We start from the raw sequence: 17,259 nt of genomic DNA, 5'->3' as shown, positions 1-17,259 counted from the left end.
AAGGAAGCAGCTTTAGGTCTGCTTGGCTCTGATAGGATCGCACATATTTACTTATTTCTGTCTTGGACAACTGCTCTAAAAGAGCCACTACAATGTGGAACGAGGACAAAGACCCTCGAAGCACAGGGAAAAGAGAACAGCGGAGTGCCTGGGCGACTCTGGTCTTGCTTTTTCGCAGGGCTGGCCATGGAACCCAGAGTCAAGTGCTCAACAGCAGAGCAATCATCCTAGCCAGAGATTCTGATCTTGAGTTGAGACAATTTGGGGGCAGAAGCCTTCATTGAAGTGTCTGAAAAGTAGAAGGCCCACAAGAAATTAGGCTTATTCTCTGAGACTACAGAACTTGGGCTGAGAGAAAGCAAGTACTTTCTAACAAGTACCAACAAGTACTTTCTAACAGGTCGGCGCTGTACCAACAAGTACCGACAAGTACTTTCTAACAGGAGGCATTCATGGCTCTGGAAATAGTGTGTCGTTGGCGTCTCCTTGCAGACCGTGAGTTGGTGGTGGGTGAGTGGGTTGGTAAAATAACATTTTCTGAATGTCAACCATGGGCCAGGGCAGTGCTGAGGACTCTCTCTGTTATTTCATCCTTCGCTGGGACACTGTTGGGAACTATTGTTCTTTATTCCCAGTTACAGAAGACGAAACTGGGTAGAGCCAGGCCAGGTCACTGGGACCCAATCCCGTTCTGGCCAACTCCAAAGTCAGTATTTCTAGCTACCTGGGGGGTTCAAAGGACCTGGATTGCGGAGGGGTGAGGGTGTGGGGAGGGGTCCTTAGAGATGTTCCACTAGAAGACTCCGGGACTGAGAAGAAGGAAGCCACCTCCCAGTTCAGTGAAAGCCTCGGATTACAAGGCCTGGAAGCGCAGAGAGGCAGCGAGCGCCGGGACCTGCAGAGGGGTCGGTGGGCGTGCTATGCCCGGGGTTGCACAAGTCTGGCACTGTCAACGCGCCTCTCATCCCACCGCTCGGCTGCAAGTTCCGTCCGGCTGCGACTTGAAATCCCCAGGTGGCCGCGAGGGACCGAGGCGAAAGTCCGCGGCGCGCCCCGCTTGCCGCAGTGTGGCGCCGGGGAGGGTGGCGGCGGCGGCCGGGGTTCTGCGCGCCGAGCCGGGGCGCGGAATTGCGCGCCGCTCCCTGAGGCCAGGCGCGAGCGGGGGGCGGGGCCGCGGCGGCGGGGGCGGGGAGCGCGCGCGCGCCGGCGGCTGCGGCAGTTGCGCGCTGGGATCGCGGCGGAGCGGCGGGGCCGGTGAGTGCGGCGGGACCCGCGGGTGGAAGGGGAGGGAGCGGGCGAGCCGGGGCCGCGGCGCGGCGGGGCGGGGCGGGTGCGTGGCGGAGCGCGCGACCCGGGCCCTTGGCGGGCGCCCCCCGCCCGTGGCCGACCCTCCCCCGGGCCGCTGCGCCCCGGCGGCCCCTTTCCTGGGTGCGGGCGCCCGCCCGGCGCGTCGGGGGTCGGGGGTGGGGGGTCCTCGGCACCCGGGTCTCTGCGCGTCCGCAGCGGCCCTCGTGGGGGTGGGGGGTCCCGAGCTCGAAGCGGACCCTTGTCCGGCGCCGCGGCGACGCCCCCGGCCCCACGTCACACTCGCGCCATTGTTCCCCGCCGCCGGCGCGCTGGCCCCGGCCTGGCCCCTGGAGAGCGCCCCTCGCCCCCCGCCCGGCCCCGGCTCTCCTCCCCCGGCCCCCCGGCCCCCCGGCTCCCGGCTGGGACTTCTTCCTCCCTCCGGGCCCACGCCGCGTCCCGGCGCTTCCGCACCCGGGGAGGGGGGCCTCCCCCCAGCCCTGGTGCGCCTTCCCCGCCGACCCCCGAGCAGCAGCCCCGCGGGGCGGGGACCCGGGTGGGTGGGTGGGGGCTCGGGAGCAGCGGGGTGGGGGTGGGGGTGGGGGTGGGGCTGGGGGCGGCTTTTCTGGCGGGACCGCGCCCCGGGGCTAATGTGGTCAGGGCCCACAGGTCCGCCCCGGGACCCGGCCCCGCTTTCCGGGAAACACGCCCCCTCCCCGGTGGTCCCCGGCGCGCCCCGGGTCGCATCGCGTCGTGGGGCCCGCGGGCTCGTGCGGGTCTTTTCCCCGACGCCCCGGGAGCCGAGGGCGAGCTGCAGCCGGGAGAGCTGAGCTCTGGGTTGCACGTGCCCAGTTGTTATTGTTATTATTGCTTTTTTGGGGGGCGGGGGGTTTGACTCCGCCAGGCCTCAGCTTTTCAGAGCGGTGGGTCACCCTTGCCCGCCCGACCGGTTTCCCCGGGCGCCGTCGTCGCTGGGTGTTTTGGGGTTGCGGAGCTCTCCGGACTCTGCGGCGGGGAGCCGGGTGCGCGCGTGCGCGACGCGCGGCTGCGGGGCTGCGGGGCTGGGTGCGGACCCGGGTGCGGACCCGGGCGGGCTGACCCCCAGCTTGCTGCCGGAAATGCCCCGGCTCCCACCCTGGCTGGAGTTTGCCTCCTAAAGGCAACGCGGCGGCGATGGGGACTCGGAATGCGCTTGGGGAGCTGGTTGCAACCGTACCCAGTGACTCCTCGCGGCGTCCGGGGGGGCGGGAAGTCGTTTACATGTTTACCGGGACACCCTGCACGACCGTTAGACCATCCAGATGAAGACATTCTCGGGCCTGGAGAGGTGAACTTGAAGAAAGTCACATGTAGTTATTAAAACCCCAGTTGCACATACTGTAAACGAGAAGCCCGGATGAGATTTTCTTTTTCTTTTTCCATTCAGGTCTAAGATTTCATTCTGTTCCAGAAACTTGACAGCTGATATGGTTCTAAAAGTTTATAATTGCAGAAAGATGGGGGGTGTAGGGAGGAGGGAGGGGGGGAGAGGGAGAGAGAGAGAGAGAGATTACAGTGAGAAATATTACAGTGGGCTGTGAAGGATTTGTTTTCAGGCTATTTCTGCTGTTTTATGAGAATTAAAGGAAAACTCAAAATGCCTTTTTTGTTGCTCTATTCTTAGCAGAAAGAGTGTGACACACTAGTTGCATACAATAGATCAGACACACCCCACTTGTATCATACTTAGGACTGTTCCTTTCCAGCCCTTATCTAAACCAATTTTTATGGGCTTGTAATTGCTCTGCAAACATCGTTTTGAGTTTTGCATAATTACCTACATGTATGGAATGCCTGAATGTCCTGAGAACTCAGCTGTTGGATTTTTGTAGAGACTGTCACATGTACTTATTATACTCAGTGCTCAACAGTACCCTGAACCTATTCTCAGTTAAGTTTTTGTTGAATTAATGTCATATTTTGAGCAGTTTAGACAATGCTGTGAAGGCAAAAATATCATATCTCCCAGGTTAGTTTTGTATGAGCTGGAAATAGCATTACATAGGATATTTAAGGGCTGGCCTGGGTACTGGAGTCTGGGATTCAGACCTGACAATATCCAGGAAACCTTGGAGAACTTAACTTTAGAGGGCCACGTTTGGCTTCTTTTATTATGAAAAAGGAAAAAATAGAACAAATTTTACAGGCTGGAATTAAGTGAGATCATTCTGTTGAAGCAGTATTGGTATCTGTTAAATTCTCTACCAATGTTATTTTTTAGGTTTGTAGTGAAGAGATTATTACAGGTTGGTTGGGGTCAAGGAAAACAGAATGTGATACTTGAGAGTAGGGGAAGATGTAGAAGTGGACACATTGAGGGTTTGGTGATTAGATTGCTTTCATTAAAATGAAGGGTTTGGTATGACTATAACTATACCTAATCAATAATTAAAATTAAAAATAAATACAATAAAAATATAGACATGACAAAAAAAGGGTTTGGTAGAGTAATAGTAAGAGATAAAACTGGAGATTCTGGTGAACTGCCTAGATTTCTTGCAGATAGAGCATAAAGAAGCTCATCCTTTTTAATGAGGAATGATGTTTTGTTCTTCAGATTCAACCCTTAAGAAAGTTATTTGCTTCGGGCCAGAGTGATAGTACTGTGGGTCAGGCTTTTGCCTTCAAAGATATAGGCTGGTGGGTCAGGCATTTGCCTTGCAGAGATATAGGAGGTGGTAAGGCATTTGCCTTGCACGTGGCTAATGGCTGACCAAGGTCGATCCCTGCCACCCCCATGTGGTTCCCTGAGTGCTGAGACAGGAGTAACTACCCCTGAGCACTTCTGGGTGTGGCTCACAAACACAAAGTTATTTGCTTCTAGGGTATTGGTAGCAAATTGCTATGGAGTGTTAATGCTTTTATCATTGGGTACTGGTAAGCTTTTCATTTGCTTGCTTTTTTTTTCACATCTGTGGTACTTGGGGAACTATGCACCAAAACTTAGTCTGTGCTCCTAGCCTTTTGAGATCTCTTCCCAGCCCCACACAATCTTGGGACATTTTAACGGGTTGAAATTCAATTGAGTCTTGTGATTTGGTTAGGTTTGTAGTGGCTGCTTTCTCTCTTCTGATGGAAAATGACTTTGGCAGCACACCAGTAATAGCAAAATTCCAGCAGAGCAATACACCTGCCCCTTTAAAGCAGAATTCTGAATTAGAAGGATTAAGCGAAACCAGAGGGGCTGGAGTGATAGCAGAGTAGGTAGGGCATTTGCCTTGCATGCAGCCGACCTGGGTTTGAGTTCCAGCATCCCATATAGTCCCCTGAGCACCACCAGGAGTAATTCCTGAGTGCCTGAGCCAGAAGTAACCGCTGTGCATTGCTGGGTGTGACCCCAAAAGAGCAAAAAAGTAAAATAAAAAATAAAAAAATAAATGAACTTGGAGAGTGTCAAACCTTTGATGATCTCACTTTGGGCAAGCATTATCAAGAATGTGAGCATGTGTGAGCATGTGTGTGTCTGTGTGTGTGCGCGCGTGCTTGTGAACATGTTCATGTATTCATGTATTCATGTGCTTTGGGCCACACCTAGTGATTCTCTGGGCTACTTGGAGATGGCTCCCAGTGGTTCTCTGGGTACCATCATGTGGGGCAGATAAACTCTGGGCTCCCACATGCAAAGCATGAACTCCAGCCCTTTGAATTATCTCCCTGACCCAGAGTGAGCTGACAAAAGTCCACTGTGTCAGGGAACTGCTGGGAAAAAAAGACAGCAATCTGTTTGAAGTTTAACTGCTTAAACATTTTATGTTTATGTATTGTCAGTAATTCAGTAACTTTGTTGTATATTAATACTGGGTTTTTCTTTCAGATGTACAGTGGATTATTTTTTTTGGGGGGGTGCTGGGGTTGGCCGCAGAGCTTTACACACGCATGTAAGTCCATTTCTCCGCATATAGCTACATTCCCCAAACCTTGAAATAGATGGTTTCAAAAGGTCTTTGGTTCAGTGTAATCAGGTTTCATTAATGTCTTAAATTTATTTTAAAATGTGAAATATTTCAGGGCTGGAGCAATAATACAGTGGGTAGGGTGTTTGTCTTGTATGTAGCTGACCTGGGTTTGATACCTGGCATCCCATAGTATCCCCTGAGTGCTGTCAGGAGTGATCCCTGAGCATGGCTGGGTGTGGCTCAAAAAAAATAATTTCAAATGTACTCTCACTGTCCTCCTGTTGTTCACTGATTTGCTCAAGCGGGCCCAGTAACATTGTGAGACTTGTTACTGTGTTTGGCATATCGAATACGTCACGGGTAGCTTGCCAGGCTTTGCTGTGCAGGAGAGATCCTCTCGGTAGCTTGCCAGGCTCTCAGAGAGGGGCAGAGGAATCCAACTCCGGTAGGGTAGGCCATGTTGGCTGCGTGTTCAAATGTACATCAAATGTAATTATCTTTCAATTGTAGACTATTATATTTACTGTTTCCCTGCTCATTTTCTAATTGTGTCATCTCTTTTGAATGTGTGCATTATTATTATTTTTGGTTTGGGGTCACACCCAGCAGTGCTTAGTTACATGTAGCACAGTGATTGGGTGTTGCCTAAGGGAATCCTGTGGTGCTGGGGATTGCTACATAGGATTCCAGCATGCCAGCTCCCCAGCTCTCATATATATATATATACATATATATATGTATGTGTGTGTGTGTGTGTGTGTTTGGAGGGGCGCCCGCATTCGACCGTGCTCAGGGTTTATTTCTGGCTCCGTGGTCAGGGATTACTCTAGCGATGTTCAGAGAACCATTCGGGATGCTGAGGATCCAACCAGGGTTGGCCAAGAGCTGGGCAGGTGCCCTCCCCATTATACCATCTTTCTGGCCCCAGGTATGTTAATGGGTCTGTATATACCACATTAAATTCACTACTGAGAATTTAATCAATACTGTAAGATTTAAACATTTAAACATTAAATTTGATTTTTCCTGATCACAGTGAGATGGAGCTTCTTTACCTCCATTCATTGTAAGGTTTCTTTTTTGGCCTTGGGCCACACCCAGCAATGCTTGGGACTTGATCTTGCTTCTTTGCTCAGTGGTCACTCCTGGTGGTGCTTGGGGGACCTGGTGTTGTGCTGGGGATTGAGTCCCAGTCGCCACGGGCAAGGGTGCAAGGCAGATACCTTGCCTGCGGTACTCTTACTCTGGCCCCAAAGTTTCTTTTTTCCCTATAAGTTGCAATTTGTATTCTGAATCCTTATTCTGTTGACTTCTTTGCTCTTTAGTCATTAGGTTTTAGTTCTCTATAATTAATACTAAATCTCTCTTGAATTTACTAATTAATATTTGGCCTCCGCTATTAATATTAATATTACCTTATCCTATATACTAGCTTCTTGGTTTTTGGGGGGCCTACTCCTGGCCCTGTGTGTGGGGGCCACTCTTGGAAGTGCTCGGGGGATGGAACGGTGGCGGCTACTTGCGAAGCCTGTGCTCCTCCCGTTGATCTTCCTCCAGCTCTTCTATGTACACTTTCTCCTCAAAGAGGTAATAGGAAGTTGCAGACCCCTCTGACATTTCTCACTTGAGCAGCGGTACTTGGATATCCAAATAAGACGCTCTACAAAGCTACAGTACAGTTATTACATTGACAATGGATGAGACATCTAATATTTTGGGGGCATTTAAGGTTTTTCTCTATTGCCCCACTTAGGCCTTTACTTGTTTATTTTTTTGGGTACCTTGGATTGAACCCAAAGCCTCATGCATGCAGGGTACACTCACTACCACCGAACTACATCTCTGGCCAATAATGACTTTAAATAGAAACTTAAAAAAAAAAAGTTTTGGGACTTCCCAAACCTTAGCAAGCCTTAAGGTCACACCTACAACTTTCTGCCAGCCAGACTAGCGATTCATTGAAGGGCCCAGGATGTGATGCTGTTGGACATGGTACTTGTCAAACAGGCCACCCTGGTGTTGTGGGGGCCTCCAGGGCCCTAGCTGGCGGTACTTGGGGCCCTTCAAGGCTGCTCCTGGAGATGCTTGGGGGACCATGAGGTACTGAGACTTGAACCCATGTCTTGTAGGCCTAACTTTAACCCTATTTCCTGGCCCCCAGTAATGAGCTTTACAGCTGTTTCCCACGCCCATCCTTGGTTCAGGTTTTACTCAGAGGTGATAAATTACACTTAATTGTCATGTCCTTTGAACTAGGGATCTCCTGGCAGTGCTCAGGGGACCATATGGGGTACCAGGGATTGAACTAAGATCAACCGTATGCAAGGCAAGTGCCGTATCTGCTATACTGTTGCTCCACTCACCTCCCCCTTCTAATTCAGAGGTGTGCAATAGTACCTACAATCAAAGGGAGGACAAAATAAGTAAATTCATGAGTTAATCGTAAGTAAATATTTTCTTTCATGTGCCCTCAAACCTTTTCTGGTTTTGGGGCCATTGCCGTCAGTGCTTGGGGGCTGCTCCTTTCTCAGTGCTCAACGGCTGATCCCAGAATTGAACGTGTGTGTGTGTGTATTTTATGTGGGATTTGGGATCAAACCCAGATTTCCTGTGTGCAAAGCATGTGCTTGAGCCCTTTAAGCCTTCTCCTTGGCACCTTGTTCCTTTTGATGTTATTGATGAATGTCTGGTATTACGCAACCCAGGGATTGATCTCATATTCCAGAAAAAGAAAAATACCAACAAACCACATAGAAGCAACCTGACTATATGGCAGAAGTAATGGAATTGTAGGAGTTGCAGTTCAGAACAATAAAAATTCAAGTTTTTTTTTTTGTATATTTTTAAAGTGGATATATTAGGTATGTTTATTTTAGTTACATCTTCCCTAGATATTGGAGCTTGTTGCTTGAAGAAGAAAAATTGTCAGGGCAATAAGTAAAAGAACTCATTTTTCATTTGACAAAATGTTTTCTCAATTTTATTATTTTTCCGTGAGAACAAGGAACTTTTTGTTCTAAGCCCTGATGTTGAAATCTCAGGAAAATATTAACTGAAGAATCTACATGTTTCTGAAGCAAGCATAAGATTTCACATAGGCTTATTTAGAGCAGTATTTCTCAGCTGGGGGCATACGTCCTCTCCTCCCTGTACCCCCCCCCCCCCCCCCCATAGTCCTCGGGGAAGGAAGGGAGCCATAGGTGAAAATCCTGTAAATGGACTGTAGGAAGGAAACAAGGTCGCAAGAGGGATATGGGCAGGAAATGGTTGAGAAACAGGTTTAGAGCGTTAAGAAGAACTTGTGTAATTTTCTCGCATTTTTGGCCTTTCTTAGGAATTGGCTTTTATAAAAGCAAAGAGCTTCAGTTAGAGGCTTGGGGCTTCATTTATTTCTGTATTTTAGGAGCAGGAGATAAGCAGATATGACCCTGATGGGGCGTACATTTTAGAGAGGGACTGACAGTCTGCTGTGAAGTTTGTCTGGAAGTGTTCATGTGGGAGAAAATGAAGCAAGGTGAGGGGACAAGAAGTGATGTGTGTGAGGAGGCGAATGTCATCTTTAGTGGGAGCTTGTTAGTGGCCTACATCCCTGGTGGAAACTGATATAATGAAACTTGGGGCAGAAGAGAACTCTCAATGAAAATAACGAAATGAGGACCTGGAGAGAGAGTACAGTGGGTGGGGTGTTTGCCTTGCACAGAGCCAATCAGGGTTTGACCCTGGCATCCCATTTGGTCCCCTGAGCAGTGCCAGGAGTAATTCCTGAGTGCAGGACCAGTAGTAACCCCTGAGTATTGCTTGGTGTGGCCTCCAAACAAAAAACAATGATGAAAAATGAACAGTACACTTTATCATGAGCAGTACACTTTGTCAAAAGTAATGAATTTTTTTTCTTTTTTGTTTTTGGGCCACATTCGGCCATGCTCAGGGATCACTCCTGGCTCTGCACTCAGGAATTACTCCTGGCAGTGCTCAGGGGAACAATGGGATGCCAGGAATTGAACCTGGGTAGCTGCATGCAAGGCAAGCGCCCTTCCTGCTGTACTGTCTCTCAGGCCCCAAGTAATAAAACACTTAGCAATTTTTAAATAAAAAAAATTTTTTTTTGATGTTTGGGCCACACCCTGCCATGCTCAGGGGTTTACTCCTGGCTCTGCATTCAGGAATTACACCTGGCAGTATTCCGGAGACCATATGGGATGCCTGGGATTGAATCCAGGTTGGCTGCATGCAAGGCAAACGCCCTCCCCACTGTTCTATCACTCCGGCCCCCACATTTAACAATTAAATAATTTAAACACAATATTATTTAGTTTGTTTGCTGGTGATTGAACACAGGGACTCATACTTGTGAAGTATGCAGTTACCACTGAGCTCCATCCTTTGGCCATACATACAGCAAAAGTTTTTAAAGAGTTTTTCTTAGGGGGGAAATTGAGATTTCTTCATTAAAACAAAGCAATTTTTTGTTTGTGTCTCTTGGCCACTCTTGTCACTGCCTAGGGGCCGCTACCGGCTCTGTGGTCAGGGGTCACTCCTGGTGATGCCGGGGAGTAGAACTGGGGTGCAAACAAGGTGTGGCCTCTTGAAATACAAGTACCTTAATTCTTGTGTACTCTGGCTGTAAAATATTTTAGATGTTTATTTCCTTGTGTGTTTATTTTAATTAGAAGAGTGACAAAAAATACTTTCAGAACTATGTTTTTAAGTGTTCTTTGACATCTAAGTGACATTAAATTATATAAGTGTTTAAGCAGTATTGTTAGAAGAAATTAATCCAAACTTGGACCTGATTTCTGTTGTTTCAGGGGAATTTATTTGCAGGTGAGCTGGTTTGTGGATCATGTTACAGAGGGACCCCTTGAGAGACTAACTTACCACTGTACTCTTTCTTTGGCGTCCCCCTGCCTTGGGGCCCCAGGGACGAGTGCTCCTGCAGGCCCTTCGCCAGCATTGCAGGAAGCTCAGTGTGAAAGTCTAAGGGTGTGTTGTTGCCAGGACCCTGTTGAGGGCCTACCGGGGCCATGGCTGGGAATGCTCAGGGGACCTCCAAGACCATCCCAGTGATTTTCAGGGGCCAGGAGGTGCCGGGGGCTGGGCACATGCTGTGTACTCCCAGTTCCACCACTTAATTTTCTTGGTTTTTCTTGTCATTTGTCAAAGATCAGGGCTGTCAAGGGCTATGTATAAAATATGCCTACTACCAGGCTTATGGATACAGTACAGCTTGAACTTTTTCTGTAGTTAAATATTTAGTGTGTGTAACATGCTATTAAAATTACATGTATGAAGACTAAATTTTGGGCTGATGAGAAGTTGAAGCCATTCAAAATTAACCTTTCCAGAGGCCTCAACGATAGGACAGTGGGTAGGGTGCTTGCCTTGAGTGTGGCTGACTGCGGTTCAATCCCCAGCACCCCATATGGATCCTCTAAGCCATCGGGAGTGATCTCTGAGTGCAGAACCAGGGGTAATCCCTGAGCAATAATGGATGTAGCACAAAAACAAAACAAAATAAAAACAAAAATACCCTTTCAGGGGCCACAGAGATACCCAGGGCTTGTGCCCAACCCTTGTTAGTGCCCACCTGCTTGCTGTAATGTGTTTGGTCCTGGTTCTGTGTCCAGCACCACACCCCCCAGCATTGTGGGGTGTGACCCAAAATAACCCGAAAACCTCACAAAATTATCCTTTCCTTTTAAATTTTACAGCAGTGTTCAATATTCTTACAAGTATAATTGATTATAAAGCTGCTAATTTCTAATTTCCTTTTGGCCACACCAGGCTGTGCACAGGGCTTACTCCTGGTGGGACTCAGGTTCGGGGAACGAACCCAGATCAGCGGATGCAGGCCTTACCTGCTGTGCTGTTTTGTACTGTAAACACATACAAATTCCAGCACTGAATATTCTTACTCTTACTGTTGAGTTTTTTCGTCTCCACTCAATTCAACACGCCATATGATACATAAGAAGTGAGAATGGACTGGTGGGCTTGGCTAAGGCAGGCCTGCGCAGTGTCAGAGGAGTGGCCTCGCCAGGCTCTTCCGGGACGACGGGCGAAGGGTGGGCGACGGGCGGACTCCCTGGGGTCTTCCAAGCGTAGTCCTTATAGTCGCAGTCTCGGTCATCAGAGTTCCCTCATCCTAGTCTCCTCGCGGACCTCAAAGTCTCCAAAGTCTCCGACTGGCCTTCTGACCCTCTGACTCTCTGACTCCCCCCCAGCCCCTTACAGCCTAGTTTATATAGAAATCCTGTAGGGTGGGGAAACAAAGGTGGGGTTGAACATTAACTAATCAACAAAGAGAGGTAAGACCACTCCTCCAGGAGATTAACTCAAGACAAAATCTCATCTAAAGAGATTACCCCAGATTACTAGATCTGCTCAAGGGCTCAAGGGTGGGGTTCCATTCAGGATGTGTTGCTTTCTCCTTTCCTCAGTGAGTAATCCAATTAGTCATAGTAAATTTACTTCTAATAATATTTCTAGCAGTGTCATTTTGTATGAGCACAGTAAGAGATACCACGCTTAAGGTTTGGTTCTTGCTGAAATCATCTCTCTCACTATATATTCCAGACCACAGTCCTCAGGGTAGGTTAGTGTCCCTAACCCCAGCAGGATGCTTATTCAGTTACCTCTTTTGGGTCATGGCAGAGTTTGTCCATGACCGTGCTCTTAACTAAGAGTTGAGCATTATGGTGCTTGGCCTGGCCCATTTCAATGCCAGGGTAGCTCACAGCTTGCCCTGTATCCATCAGTCCCTCGTCAGGACCCAGCTCTTGGAATGCTAGGAATAAGAGCAACTGAGGCTTAAGTCAAATAAATATGGATGCCCAGGAGTAAATATTATTTTGGAGTCAATTAATTCCCATGTTACATAGCGTAGCATCAGTTGTCTTCCTGTGTCTATACAAAAAGGACACTGCTTATAAACCATACAGAAGAATACAGGAAAGAGAAAAGCAATATAGGATTATTAGTTGTGCCTCAGTTGCTCTGTTGTAGGAGTGGCTCAATAGATCTTAAGCTCCCTGAGGGAGCAGCAGAATATTATCCAACACTCTTACCTGTTTGTTATGTGGATGAGAATATATTGATAATGTATATTAATAATACCTTATTATCTTTATTAATCCATTAAAAATGAGTATTTGGTTCAGATTGCCATGTCTTAAGCAATTTGCCTACTAGACTTATGCTGTATATTGTGTTTATCACTTCTTTCTAGGTGGCTTAAGTGACATGACCTGAAAGATTTAAAATGATTTTGCTAAAACCGAACTAGTAGCACTGTCCTTCTATTGTTCATCGATTTGCTCGAGCAGGCCCAGTAATGTCTCCATTGTGAGACTTGTTGTTACTGTGTTTGGCATATCAAACCTGACTTCCCTTTCTTTAGGGGAAGGTGATGAAGTTTTCATTTAAAACCCCACAATACTGTGAATGAGAGTTCTTTTAGTTACTGCGCCCATTGTGAGAGTGTTGTCATGTATTTTGTAGACTGGAGATTTTATCTTTTAAGAAATTACTACTATTATTCTCATCATCAATTTGTGTTATTTTAGGCCATACCTAGCAGTGCTCAGAGCTTACTCCTCGCTCTGCGCTCAGGGATCACTCCTGGCAGGCTCGGGGAACCCCATGGGGTGCTGGGATCACACTTGGGTCAGGCAAATGCACGGCAAGCACCTTTCCCCACTGTACTATTGCTCCAGCCCCAAGTAACACAGTAACAACAAGTCTCACAATGGAGACAATAGAAGGACAGTGCTACTAGTTCCGTTTTAGCAAAACCCATTTGTTGCTTATGGCCCCTGAAGCAACCACCACAATCCAGATTTGCTGTCACAACTGGTTTACCTGGATCTCTTCCTTCACCCCAGGCAGCCACTGATCTGCTCACTGTAGATTAGTTGTTATTTCCTAGAATGTTACATAAGTAAAATCACTTGGTATGCACTCATTTTTTTTTGTCATACTGCAACCACCCAGCATAATTTTGAGATTTAGTCATGTTGTATAGTAATATTTCTATTTACATAGTGTTTCTGTTTTTGTTTTTAGTGGGGGTGGGGTGCGGGTGCCACACCTTTGCTCAGTGCTTCCTCCTGGCTCTGCAGTCAGGGGTCCCTCACAGAAACGGAACTGGTGTCAGCTATATGCAATACATATACCTGGACCACATACAAAAATCTGATTTTTGTTTCTTTGAGGGGCTGGAGCAATAGCGCAGCGGTAGGGCGTTTGCCTTGCACACAGCCAACATGGCCGAGCCGAGTTCGATTCCTCCGCCCCTCTCGAAGATCCCGGCAAGCTACCAAGAGTATCTCGCCCACATGGCAAGGCCTGGCAAGCTACCCGTGACGTATTGGATATGCCAAATACAGTAACAATTGTCACAATGGAGACGTTACTGGGCCCGCTCGAGCAAATCGATGAACAACAGGAGGACAGTGACAGTTTCTTTGAGAGGGTAGAGGGTCCTCCTAAGTTCACGGCGGCCTGGGTCACACACTACAATTCTCAGCCCACCGGGCCAAATGGTTCAGTGCTGGGCCCCCCGACACTGCACTGCTGGGGCCCCCTGGTGCTGGGGACCATGAGGGCTAGACCCAGCGGGATAGGGAGAGGCCAGACAGTGCTGGGGATTGAACTTGGTTCCTTGCTCATGTCCTGACTCCTGACCTGTATCACTGCATTATATATTAAAAGAGTCATTCACCAATATATCACAATAATAAATGCATATATGTACCCAGCGGAGCCCCAGAAGCAAACAGTGACCTAAAATGAGGAGCAGTGGGGGCGTAAGGGGGGCACACCTGGCTGTGCTCAGGAATCTTTCCTGGCAGTGCTCTGGGGACCTTGTGTGGTGCTGGGCTGGATCAGGGGTTCAGCTGCATGCAGGCAAGTACCTTAATCCCTGTGTTCACTCTCCAGCCATCATTAACAACATGGAAGGGAGCAGTCCTTCTGCAATAATACTTGAGATCTTCCAAGTATATCTCTTCCAGTAATGAAAAGAATGAAACTTGGCCCTCCCAGTACCTGACTGATAGCTCAGAGTTAAGCGAACTATCTAAATCAGCTCACTGTTTAGCTGACCCAGTGAATACAAACAAGCAGAAACTCACTCAGCCCACCTTGTTTCAGCATGCCTTTTACCTTCAAAATACCTTGTCAAGAATCTGTTATCATATTTTAGGAGATAATGTACAGAAAATATATTCTGTTGCCCATGAGCTGTTTTTCCGCTGTCTCCTATTTTTCCTGAAGTTCCTGGTTTTTGTTTTTGTTTCTTGTTTTGGAGGGGAGGTTGTTTTTTGTGTGTTGTATGGTTTAGAGCCACACCCGGCAGTGCTCAGGGTTTGCTTCTGCCTCTACACTCAGGGATCCCTTCTGGCAGGGCTTGTGAGACTGTATGTGGTGCCAAGGATAGAGCCCAGGTTGACAACGTGCCAGGCAAGAACTTTAACCCCTGTTCTATCTCTCCAGCACATCACCTCCTCCTTTTTAAAGAAACACAAAATGAAAATTTCAAACCACTTCTATCTGTATAAAATATTCCTTAAAGGGTTGAGGTGGGAGCTCTAAGCATTGTTCGTACCTCTGCTGTGCTCCAGACTGCAGTACACAAAACCTTTTTATTTCCTACAAAAGCCAGTGTGACCGTGTGACTTTCTGATGCAGAAGGCAGTGAATCCCCACTCAGTATCAAGAATATCTAGTACTAGGGGACTGGAGAGATACACAGTAGACTGGGCGCTTGCCTTGCTCGTGACTGGTGCCTGGTTCCATCTCCAGCATCCCATATGATCCTCTGAGGCCCACCAGGAGTGATGCCTGAGCTCAGAACCAGGAGTGATGCCTGAGCACTGCTAGGTGTGGAAGTATCAAGACCACTCCTGCCCTCCTCAGGAGACTGGGGGGGACCCACTGTATGGGTTGCTGGGAGTTGATCATGCGTTAGCCCTGCACAAGGCAAGCTCCACACGCACTAGAGTGTTGCTCCAGTATTTTGTTTTTGTTTTGGGACCACATCTGATAGTACTCAGGCTTTACTCCTGGCTCTGCACTCAGAGATCACTTCTGGTGGGGTTTGGGACCATATGGCATGCTGGGGATTTAACCCGGGTTGGCCATGTGCAACGAAAGCACCTTACCCGCTATACGATCTTTCCAACCCCCTACTGTAATAATTTTAATGGCAACAAAATTTTGATCTTCGTTTTCTTGTCAGCCATGAAAATCAAGGGATCCTCAGGACTGAGTGTAGCTCACAGAGGCTTCAGGTTCCCTGGGCAGGACTTGGGAAGACCCGCCCCCGCCGCCCCCCATGAATCAGATCTCAGCATACTTAAGGTACTTAATAATAAGCTATTAAATTACTGATTTTCTTTTCTAGAGTTCAGCTTACAATTAACATAAAATGACAACCTCTTGGAGTGATCGGTTACAGAATGCAGCAGATATGCCTGCTAACATGGATAAACATGCCCTGAAAAAGTATCGTCGGGAAGCCTATCATCGGTAAGTTTTTAGTTTCTTTTCGTCTTTGGAATAGTTGTACGTTGGGGTGGGAGAGATAGTCCAGGGCTGAAGTCACACAGCTGACCCCAGTTCCATACTCTGCACCCCATGGTCCCTGACACATTGCCAGGTGCAACCTTGGGGGTAACCCTGGGTAACCCCAGCACCAAGAGCCCAACTAACTACATCTCTGCACCCTCGCATTGAACTGCCTCCCTGGTTGGCCGAGAACTGAGACTCTGGAAGGGAATTCTGCTTGGAAGGCCAGAGAGGAGAAAAAAATAATGTTCCGTGAAGAGAGCTAGTATTATCTTCATTTTACTTGAAATTAAAAAGACACAACTGATTTCATCTATTTAAAAAACGCAGTTAGGGACCCACGTGATAGTATAGTGGGTAGGGTGCTTGCCTTGTACATCGCAGACCTGGGTTTGATCCCCGGCATCCCATATTGTTGTCCCCTAAGCCCCACCAGGAGTGAGTCCTGGGTATAGAGCCAGGAGTAAACCCTGAGTCCTGCTGGTTAAGGCCCCAAGCAAAAGTATGCACTTTTTTTTAAAAAAGTAAATGTTTAAGAGTCAGATATAAAGTTTGTGATAGACTGAACTTGGGAATACTTAACGCTAAATTTGAAATTTTCAAAGCAGTGAAAAGGACTAAAAATTTCCCAGATTTTCAGGTTTTGTGATGGGTTCAGGTTTTGTGATGCTGACCCCTCTCTGGCTGGTGACTTTATAAAGTGATGGGATTAAAAAGAAAAAATCTCTGAAGGTTTCTTTCAACTTTAACAACTTCATGCTCAGTAAGTGTTGCTTTGGCTTGAGTAATTGCTAATTAATAATTGCTGACTTGGGAGTTTACAAGCCACGTTGCTTGGTAGAGTCCCGGCCAGCTCCCTCACGAGTGGAAACACACTGAGCATTCACTCAACAGCCTCTTTATTTTTTTATGGTTTTTGGGCCGTACCTGGTGGTGCTCAGAGGTCACTCCTGAAGGGTGATCATATGTATTATCAGGGATCAAACCCTGGTCAGCTCCATGGAAGGCAAATGCTTGCCAGTTGTTCTGTCTCTCCTGCCCTGGGACTCCTAATATCTGACCTAGCAGATCATGATTTCAGCCCTCATGACAGTTTTCATGTGTGCGAGCACACTCAAAAGTATTTCATGATAAATTCATTTAAGCCTATAAAACATCTACGATTATGTAGTCTGTCTAGCAGTTTAAGCTGCTGCTGTTCCTTAAGCTGAGCATTTCAGGCCCCCACCAAGATGTGAAGACACTGGGGCTGGAGATAATAGTACCATGGGGATGGTGCTTGCTTTCCATGCGTCTCACCTGCTCTCGATCCCCAGAACCCGACACGGTCCCTGAGCCCAGCCACTCCTGAGCACAGGGCCAGGAGTAAGCCATGAGCAAAGTGGGTGTCGTCCAAAAACAAAGGAACAAGTGTGAAGACTCATGAGTCATTGGGTACAAGTCTACAGTGTTGTGTCATGTTGCTCCATAC

General features: G+C 47.8%; 1 protein-coding gene across 2 annotated transcripts in view; it reads left to right on the top strand.

Moving 5' to 3' along the window:
• The window catches only part of NT5C2 (5'-nucleotidase, cytosolic II), a 139,921-nt gene that overhangs the window by 57,234 nt on the left and 65,428 nt on the right, over positions 1 to 17,259 (top strand). The window contains exons 1-2 of one of the 2 annotated variants that reach the window (XM_056120987.1): positions 1,190 to 1,254; positions 15,625 to 15,749. In XM_056120987.1, coding sequence (XP_055976962.1) covers positions 15,649 to 15,749 — 101 coding nt within the window. In that variant the 5' untranslated portion in view covers positions 1,190 to 1,254; positions 15,625 to 15,648. Of the gene's footprint in view, positions 1 to 1,189; positions 1,255 to 15,624; positions 15,750 to 17,259 lie in introns of those variants that run through there. The other variant, XM_056120988.1, reaches the window with a different exon arrangement.

Source organism: Sorex fumeus, unplaced genomic scaffold, assembly GCF_029834395.1.
Source record: "Sorex fumeus unplaced genomic scaffold, SorFum_2.1 ptg000043l, whole genome shotgun sequence".
In the NCBI taxonomy this organism is placed as follows: Eukaryota; Metazoa; Chordata; class Mammalia; order Eulipotyphla; family Soricidae; genus Sorex; species Sorex fumeus.
This window is presented reverse-complemented; position numbering and strand designations above follow the sequence as displayed.